At 39.4% G+C, this 9,661-nt stretch overlaps 1 protein-coding gene and 1 long non-coding RNA gene across 4 annotated transcripts in view; one reads left to right on the forward strand and one right to left on the reverse strand.

The window, feature by feature from the left end:
• The window catches only part of LOC106947536 (uncharacterized), a 3,418-nt gene extending 3,336 nt beyond the window's left edge, over positions 1 to 82 (reverse strand). The window contains exon 1 of the long non-coding RNA XR_001425005.1: positions 13 to 82. This is a non-coding gene — a long non-coding RNA (uncharacterized LOC106947536). The remainder of the gene's footprint in view (positions 1 to 12) is intronic.
• The window catches only part of kiaa0753 (KIAA0753 ortholog), a 34,309-nt gene extending 29,268 nt beyond the window's left edge, over positions 1 to 5,041 (forward strand). For all 3 annotated transcript variants that reach the window (XM_015032604.1, XM_015032605.1, XM_015032606.1), the window contains exons 17-18: positions 2,125 to 2,349; positions 4,771 to 5,041. In XM_015032604.1, coding sequence (XP_014888090.1) covers positions 2,125 to 2,349; positions 4,771 to 4,930 — 385 coding nt within the window. In that variant the 3' untranslated portion in view covers positions 4,931 to 5,041. The remainder of the gene's footprint in view (positions 1 to 2,124; positions 2,350 to 4,770) is intronic.
• Positions 5,042 to 9,661: the final 4,620 nt, after the last annotated feature.

Here is a 9,661-nt window from a genome sequence, read left to right on the forward strand (position 1 = left end):
CGTGGAACTTACCTTGTTTTTTTTTGTTTGTTTTTTTAATAGATCTTTATTGAGATACAGAATAAATAACAGTATAAACGCAGCATACATTGTGGTATAATGTCTGCCAAGGAGTTACAAACATTCAGACAATACATCACCATTACATTACATAAATACATTAAAGATAGAACATATGTTTTAATAGCTTTGGGGAACTTACCTTGTTATGATAAGCTCCAGACAAGATGCCACACTGCTGTCTCCCGGGCAAACACGTGACGTTACAGATACGTTGTGATTGTGGGAGCAACTCTTTATCAAACACCATCTCTTTAGGGAAATTGACAAACCCATCTTTAAATTTGACTAAACAAGTGTTTAATTAACATTGTATTTTTAACAAACAACACCAGCACTGGTATTCTAACATTTTTGATTATGCTCTGTAGATTTCGATTCATTCCCTAAAAGATTTATTATGGAAAGTATTTTTTTCTTTCCGTTTAATATTGTCTTTAAAGTAAAATGTCTTTCCTGGGAACAAAACTGTATTGTACAATTATTTTACGGTAGTTTACTGCCTGTCATCAGTCTTGATTGTGACAGCAGAAGAAGACATCAAATTGACAATATCCTACCGTATTTTGGAATAACAGTATGTTACTGCTGGAATTCCGCCGTAAATTTACAGCCATTTCTAAGAGTGTGTGTGCTGATTGGCCCTGCTGAAATTCTACCAGAAACGTCAAGCTCAGTGGTAGAAAGCCCAGACGGAGCACCGACGGGAGATGAAAATTGAATGAAATTGCTTATCAAGGCAGTGGCCAGGCGAAGTTTATCATATTCCTGTAACTTTCTGTCATTCCTCTCTTTACTTTCACCTTCAGCTCACAATGTCCTTTTTGCTTTTGCAGTCAGACCAAAATGTAAAAACGCTGGTCAGTCTTGTTTATTTGCCACCATGTCAGAAAAAGCCTGGGTGCCTCTTTGAACCTTATGAATAATACGTGAGCCGGCGGTGGGCTGTGCCGTTGGTCCTCTGATGCCTGTCAGACTGGAGATCAACCAGCTTGGGAGAGGAAACAAAGTTGACTGTGCCACCGCTTTCATATTTATGGCTGTTGTGTTGCTCGCGGCCCCTCCGGTCAATACTGAGGCAAGTTTAGCCGAGGTCCGGGGAGCACAATAGAAAGAAGTCGTTTGCTTGAGAGCTGCTGCAACACTAAATATAGCTCAGCGAGGGATGTTACGAGAGGCAGGTTGATTCGTCTGAACTGAGAGGATTATAAGGCCAGGACTCAGAGATGCCCAGCTGAGGCCATCCTCATCCATAACAAGGCTCAGACGAGAGAGTTGGCCTGCACGCAATATGTTTCCTAAAAATAATCATAATCATCCTCAATTTTCCACGAGGCAAAGGAAGAATTTTAGGGTGTTTCCACACCTCTTAGTCTGGTAGACTCGGTTCTATTGGGAACCAAAGTTGCAACATTTGTTACGTTTCTAGCTGTTGCTGTTCGTTTTCACATTGCACTGTGTCAAAAAAAAAAATAAAACCAAAAAAAAAAAAACCCTTTGAAAAACCTGTTTTTCTGCTCGCCTGTAGTGGTGCTGCACCAAGAACAACTTGAGAAAACAACATAAAAACATTTGAGGAAGACACTGAGCGCAACTTCTTCTTCACAAAATGTAAACAAATATGGAGTGGTGTCAGATTTTACCGGTTGTAGGATTTTTATTTTGTCTTTGGTAGAAGACCAGGAGCCATTTCTCGATAGACACGCACATTGGTTTCGATTGTATTTATCCAGAATACCCTGTGCTACACATCGCTTCCTGCTTTTGGAGCGGTCTTTGGCCTGCTTTAAATCACATTTGCATTGAAACGGCATCAGATTTCACGTCAACCGAACCAAGATTTAGGCTTTTACGTGGACTGCACCAGAGTTCAATTACTCTTTCACACCTCCCTAAGCAAACCAGACTTTCTGGGCAAACAAACTAGAGTTTGATTGAAGTGGACCAAACAGGGCTTGTGTGAAAACACCCTTAGTCTGTAAATGGGTGTTTGAAAATTTCTACACTAGTATAAGTTATGGTACAACTAACTTCATGGACCTCTTCTTCTGCTCCCCGTCACAGTTTCCTGTTTGAGAGCAGCCCAACGGAGGTCCAAACCCAGGACCAACACCTACCCACAAACAAAATTTTGCCCAATGACAGGGCAGAGAGAAGCAGGACCGTTCTCTCGGTGCCAGGCAGCACGCTGAAGAACATCCGCCAGTATAAGGAAGACTACAACGCCTACCTCGGTGCTGGGTCTGAAGGGGCCATTGACAGCTTCAACACCTGGGCCGCTGCCGACAGGTAAACAAAAGTGCTGACTTTTTTCTGACAGGTTGGCAGAGACTCTCTCGTCTTCATAGACCATCTAAATCCACAAGTTTGATGCCGTTTCTGCAATACCATATTTGTGTGCTATTGTAGGATAGATTGGGGTATGCTTCAGCCTCCTGTTTGAAGCTCATGTCCCATTCTGCTGTTGCCAGCAAGTTCGACAAAAGTCACGTCACTCCATTCATAGAAAATGTATTAATGGATAAATATGAGTAGCCAGCACTACTCCTATACTTCACTAAACTTGGAAGTCAAAGGAGAAGGTGAGATAAATGAGTGGACAACAAAAGCAATCCAATAAAAACAGTAAAATTTAACATGCAAACACACTTCAGTTAACACTGCACACTTCCTGTTCCTAAACCACTCACCCACAGACGCACAGGATCAGGCTTGTGGCCCTAAATAATCCAGTGTCATATAAAGAAGTTTCCGATAAAAGACAAAAACAACAACAAAAATAAATGTGTTTAGTCCGCTTCTCACGAGACGCACTCCCAGGTCGCCTGGTTTACAAGCCATGCAAGGTTTTCCTTTACAAGCCCAAATGATGGCGGAAAAAAGAATAATATCCAAAAATACAAAACATTAAAAAGTGGTTCAGTTTGAGGAACCACACAGCCATGATGAAAACAGCAGAGGCACAATCATCAGTGAACTAACTAGCTAGAAAAAGAATGTTTTGTTAGGATATCCAATTATTTTGAGTTTTTTTTTTTTTGAAGAGTGATACCAGGCACACTTTTGTTCTACACCCCCTCCCTCAACCCTGACACATTGCAGCAGCATCCTTTTCCTGAGTGATGAGATAGTAATGAGCAGCAGTGTGCTGGTGTGCAGCCACACCACCTGGAGGATTTCATTTAATCTGTCTGCTGACAGACTGATTGCTACATAGAATCTTAAGCACTGCCAGAACAGAGAAAACATACATCCTGGGAGCTATTTTAAGCCCCGCTTCCAACACTTGGCTAAACCCGGGGCGGATAATAACTCAGTGTTTAGACGAACTTCCTCATTTTGAGGTCCAAATTACATTAATATCGGCCAACTCGATTAGTGGTGCGGTAAATATGTAAAAGCGCAGGGAGTTGTTTAGCACGGCTCAAAGCGCATTAACTCTGATGCCTCATCACGGCGAGTCCAATCCATAACAGTTCAGTCTTTTCTCTCATTTCTCACGAGTTCTTCTTTTTAGCCTTTAAATCTTCACCACCGCACAATTACTCTGACTTTACTGTTTGGATTCTCTGACATGTTAAAGATTTGGTGGGGTGTTTTGGACTTCTAGAGTGCAGTCTCACCCGTCTCTGCTGTGATGTTTATATGTGTGTTGACCCAGATAATGTTCTAACTCTGGCCTGCGGGAGTCGTCTTCTAGACCCAATGAAAGTACATTTTATAAGTGTGAAATTGCGTCATATATTTTGCCAAGTTGGTGTACTTTGTTCTTAACATGAGCAAAAAACAAAAAAAAAGAAAAACAAACAAACTATGTAGTCAATAGTAATGCAGATGGAGCAAAAGCTGCGTCTGCATTCTCAGCATAAAGTTGAGCTTGTTGAACTCGACTGTGACTGGATCACAGTTGAAACAACATGCAAACTCTGAGACTTTGGGTTCTCCGAGGATTAGGATGCGTTCACACCACCCCTGTTTGGTCCTCTTTAATCGAATCTAGTTCGTTTGTCTAGGAAGTCAGGTTGTGTGGCGAAGAGTGAATGTGCAGTTAAACTCTGGTTCGCCTAAAAACCCAGGTCTCAGTTCGATTGAAGTGAAATCTGGCGCGGTTCCAATGCAAGACCTCTCCAAAAGCAGGAAGCCGACAATAGTGCAGGGCATTCTGGGTAAACCAAAACAAAAGCAGGAGTCTAGCACTAGTGGGAGTAATGGCTCATGGTCTTTCACCAAAGACAAAAGAGAAATCCTACATCTGCTAAAATCTCTTGCCACTCCATCTTTGTTTACATTTGAAAGAATGGAGGAGAAAATAGACGGAGTGTTATAACATCTTAGACAATTAAATTAGGGTTGCCCTTTCCTTAATTTTGGAAGATTGGTAATTGGCCGATATTTAATATGAGGTTGATCTTATCCTCCTGTCTTATCTACTACATCAAAAATCTAAAAATCCAACCACTGTCCTCTTCTGCTCTTAGCAATCTCTGTGTGCATAGTTTGTCTGCGTCTGCTTCCCTTTAAGATGTAGATCTTTACCTTAACTCTGAGATATCCAAAGGGTTGCTAACACTTCCAGAAGGAATAGACGTCCTTCATCGCTTTTGCAATAAACGATTATTATTACTAACAGCGTTATTGACATGTATTCGACTGGTTCCTCGCTGCCCTGCCTGCTTGGTCTGACGTTCCTGCTTGTTTCCATTGCTGCAGCGTGGCGGAGGAGCTGCTGTCGGAGGCGCTTGCGGACGTGGCGAAGGAGTTCCAGGACGTGGTGGAGGAGTACGCCGAGGCCGTGTTCACCTCCGAGTTCCTGCGGCCCGTCCACTCAGCTCCTGCGTCAGCTCCGGCTGAAGCTGGGAGAAACCAGTAGGGAGCCCCCAGCGCTGCGTCTGCTACGGTTTCCTTAAAAACTGTACAGGAACACGTAACGTACAGCGTTACGTGTTCCTGTTGGATTAAACCTGCAATTTCAGATACAAAACTACAAATATTTATTTTTTTAAAGCATTTTGTACATTTTGAAAGTGGATGTTTTTATTCTTTTCAATGTTTTTTTTTAATATTATTATTATTATTATTATTATTATTATTATTATTATTATTTCGAATGATTTTACGTTTTATTTTACTGAGATTTTAGAGTATTCTTTTTTCTTTTTTTTTCCCAAGAAGCCGCTGCAGATGAGTGAATTACACAGGGAAGCAATGGTCTCATCGCTCTTTCTGGTCCATTTGTATCTGTGGAAGTATTCCTCGGGGAAAGTTAGTTTAGGGTAGATAAGCTTGGAGAGACCATTACAACATTACAGAGGATTAGAAGATTACTGCCCTCCCTTTGCACTTGGTTTAAATCTCCCCGAGGATTACTCGCACTTCCTATTTTCATGGTGGAATACAGAAATGAATTATTCCATATGGCCTCCACTTAGAAATGTCTGGAAAGCAAATTGCATCTTATGTTTATTTCCACAGCCGCTCGGATTCTCCTTTTGCTTTATTCTCTAAATAAATGCTTCAGAGATTTTTTTTTTTTTGCTTTCTATCAAAGTTTATTACCATATGACAGTATGTTCGGCAGAGGGAAATTGAGTTATTTTTTATTTTCTTTTAGTCATAAAGGCTTTCCTTGTGGGGACATGTAAATTGATGTAATTCCACTTCCCATGGTGCATTTTAGCCCACTAAGCTGTGCAAAATACAACCAGTAGATTATAAAGTACACTACAGATAATTACGACTTGAACAAACCGTAATTATAGAGAAAAGTGTCAATTTTGACATCAAAGAAAACAAGACATGATTGGCCCATTTAGAAAACGCCTGAGTCCCTGGATGGCAACATGAAAGTCTTCCATCCAGAACAGTGTGGGGTAGAAGGGGGGGAGCACATGCAGATGTTGCTCTGGACGGTGGGGACTGGCTTGCAGCATTATTTATATACTAGACAGCAAAATTAGTAAGCTCCGTCTTTTATCTTGGCTGGATTTGATTGTTCCATACAGGCTTCTAAGAGAGCTTTGACAAATGGAGGCCAGTCAGCTGGAATCGTCGGGAAGTAATGCTGGTTCTCTGATGACAGAAGCTAATTACGCTTCACTGCTACGGGTCAGAAACGCAGAGGACAAGTCGGAATATGCAGCTAATGTGATGTAACTCGTACCATCAGGTGATAAGCTTTTATTACACAGTCACATAAAGTTTTGCTTTATATTATGACTGAAACGATTAATCGGATTAATCATGATTTATCAATTATTGAAATAATTGTCAACTAATTTAGCATTTGATTAATCATTAACTGGAGTATAAAGACAAAAAAAAAACATTTGATGATTAAAACAACATACTCAGAGCACTAATTAAGCCAAAACGGTGCAAAAAACATATGCATTTTGGATTTAAGATAAAAAATTAAAAAAACCGTACACTAAAGGAATGATTTTTTTATTGCATCTTATTCAATAACATTTTTATTTTCTAATTTAAAAGTGGAATTTAATTATTTTCATCTTTTTATATGTTTTTAATATTGAATAATAAAGGCTTAAGTGTAGAATGTGCCCAATTTTTTTTTTCACATCTGATTAATCAGAATAATCAATTTCTAAAATAATCACTAGAGCTTCATTTAAATAAACTAAGCTGGTCGAGGCATACTCCAAAAGATTTGGCTATACAACTCGTTTCAATTCAATAATACTTTATTAATCCCAGAGGAAAATTGAACGTTGTTGTTATTGGAGGTGTGCGGTACTGCATATTTATTGTTTCGATCTGACACCAAGCAAATACAGGGCAAGTATCGCCGATACTTCTACCGATATTTTTAGTTATTCAAGTTTGATGTACCATTAAACTTCTGACTTCTTTGAATAATTTTGTTAAAACTCGGGACACAGAATTTGGACAGTTTATAGGTGCCAACAAAATACTTTAGTGACATATTTTTACATGACAAATGGAAACAAAACAAGTTGTTTTGCTTCTTTTTAACAAAACAACAGGCAAAAAAAGTACAAATTGAACCAAAAATCTTTTTCTGAGGTAGAGTTGAGAAACTACAAAATAATAGAAAAACATTTCCATGAAGAACCTGAAACTAAAGCATCGATCTCACCACACTGGCATTGATCTGATACCGACTTATCGTTATTATCAATATTTTAGATCGAACCATAACCCTCTATTTGTAATACATAATATACAGTTTTCTTCAAACAGTTGTTGTGGATGCTAATAATGGCTGTGGACAAGAACTGTAACGGTTTGTGTTACAGCGATTGAAATTAAACCTCTGTTTTGTCTGTATTTTTCTTGATTTTTATGAAGAATCCTTCTTTGCACCATCATCTTCAGAACAGAACCAGCCTTCTTTATCCGCCATGTATCATTTTTACTTTGCATCGGTCATAAAATCCCCAATAAAATACTTCAAAGTTTGCAATTGTAATTTGAAATGTGAGGAAAAGGTCAAAGGTGAGTGAATATTTATCTGAGCCGCAGTACTGTACACATGCAGATGCTCCTCTGTAAAGACCAGAATTAGCAACTGTTTTGCACATAATTATAATTTATAATGATCAGGGGGGGTTAGACCTTGCCTCTGGCCGGCGCGGAATCATTACCAGAGCTCATTTCCAAACCCGGTCAGGATTTCACTGACTGTGGTGCATTTGTGATGCTTTGAGGGGGAACAGTTATATGTTGGTAAAGTATGTCAAGTATTTGACATTTAAGTCTGGAGTTTTTTTTGGGGGGGGGTGGGGGGTTGTTCAGCTCTGTATTCATATCAGATGGATATCAAGTCCTCAGGCTTATTAGTCATGCTGGCAGCAAGGTTGGTCATTGTTGAGCAGTCTGTCAGGCAGGACTAACGTAGCGTGCATTCTAATGTCTTCTGATGCAAATGCGTAGATTTTGGTTAAATCACTTCTTAGGCTGTGTTTTATTCTGGAGGTACACAAAAGAGTGGGAGATCTGAGCTGGCAGTCAACATGCCTATGAATACATTTCTTTCTAATATTTTGGCGGAAGCATAGATTGTTATCTTTATTGCTTATGCATTAAGCCATCAAAATGCTTTTAAGTTAAAAGTAATGATGGTACTCCTTTCTTTGTAGAGATTTATATAAATCGTTTTTGTGTATGTTTTTAAAAGGACAAAAAGTATAGGTTGGCTCACGGTTCAGGTGAGTTCATCAAAGTTACACAGCCAAAGTGTTGCATTGGAAAAGATCCCTATAAGTCACGCTCATTGTATTTTGAGCCCCATCACTTGTAGTCATGGTGAACTTGATCTTACTGGTTCTTAAATGTTTAAATCTTCATACTTATTGCTCTATTTGTAGTATGTTTTCTGATTGACACATTTTGGAAAACTAACATTTTTTAGCACATTTTATTTTTAGCTTTGCATCATGTCATAATGCTATTTATTCCCTCATCAGTAAATGATTCTTTCATGTATGTTTGAGAAATCCTTCAGCTTCCTGTGGGAGCAGTTCAGCTGTGCAAAATGGCTGAATGAACCGAAGGCGCATCCTCTCTCTTTTCTAGGTGCAGCTGCAGTTTCCAAGCTTCTGAGCTTCACAGAGCAGCCCTTCCCCATGACCTCCCCACTCAGCTCCTTCAGACTAGCCAGCAGCAATTAGCAAGCACCTGGTGGAACTGGACATCTGCTGAGCTCATTATACGAGCTACTTCTCAGTACAGCGCTGGTTAAAAAAAAAAAAAAAGCTGTTAAATGGTTAATAGAGGAGCTGTGTTGTGATGACTTCCTGAGGGCAGAGTTTCAGAAAGAGCAGGAGTTTTTAAAGAGACAGAAGCCAAACTTCAAGGTGTTAAATTAGGAAATAAAATTTCTTATGTCATGTGTGATACATACAACATTTTTATAACATCTGCAGTTAATATAGCTACTTGAATGTGAATGTGCTACAAAATGGCACTATGTACCTGGAAATACTGCCCCTTTAAATGACTATCTAATGTGGCTCGTCTAGTTATCATCTGTTGGTTTTGCTCATTTAGAGTTTTTTTTTTTTTTTTTTTTTCATTAATTTATTGGGTTTTACATTTTTGTCTTTATTGAAGGTGACTCACCATTTATCTTTGCATTACTATTATTCCTTAATTTTATTTTCCTTCCCTTGCTATAAAGTTTGATTCTTGTTATCTGACCGGAGCATCTTCATCCTCACCGTTCTCCTACTTTAAACTGAAGTTCTTCCTGCTTTCTTTCAAAGTTTGCTTCTTCATTGCTATTTTCCTATTGGCCAGATTTGTAGCGTGCATGACTATGACCTGTCCCCAGATTCTTCTTCCACTTGAGCAGAGTTCCCTCTTGGTTACTCCTCTGACTAATACCCTCCTTGCTCACCTTGTCAGTGTAGATAGGTGACCATGTCACGGTAGGCCTACAGCTAGGTCAAAACATTATTTTTCCATTTTCAGATGATGGATTGAACCACTTTCTGAAAAAAGCTTCAATAGTACGTTGCTGTATTATAGCCCCACCCTGCTTTAAACCTCCACACACCTTTATTCCTGACTTATGTGTGTGTCTGCTGGTCTGTTCAGGCAGCGAGGAAGACCTCTGCCT

This window comes from Poecilia latipinna, unplaced genomic scaffold, assembly GCF_001443285.1.
Source record: "Poecilia latipinna isolate Pla-1442-1.1 unplaced genomic scaffold, P_latipinna-1.0 Scaffold246, whole genome shotgun sequence".
In the NCBI taxonomy this organism is placed as follows: domain Eukaryota; kingdom Metazoa; phylum Chordata; class Actinopteri; order Cyprinodontiformes; family Poeciliidae; genus Poecilia; species Poecilia latipinna.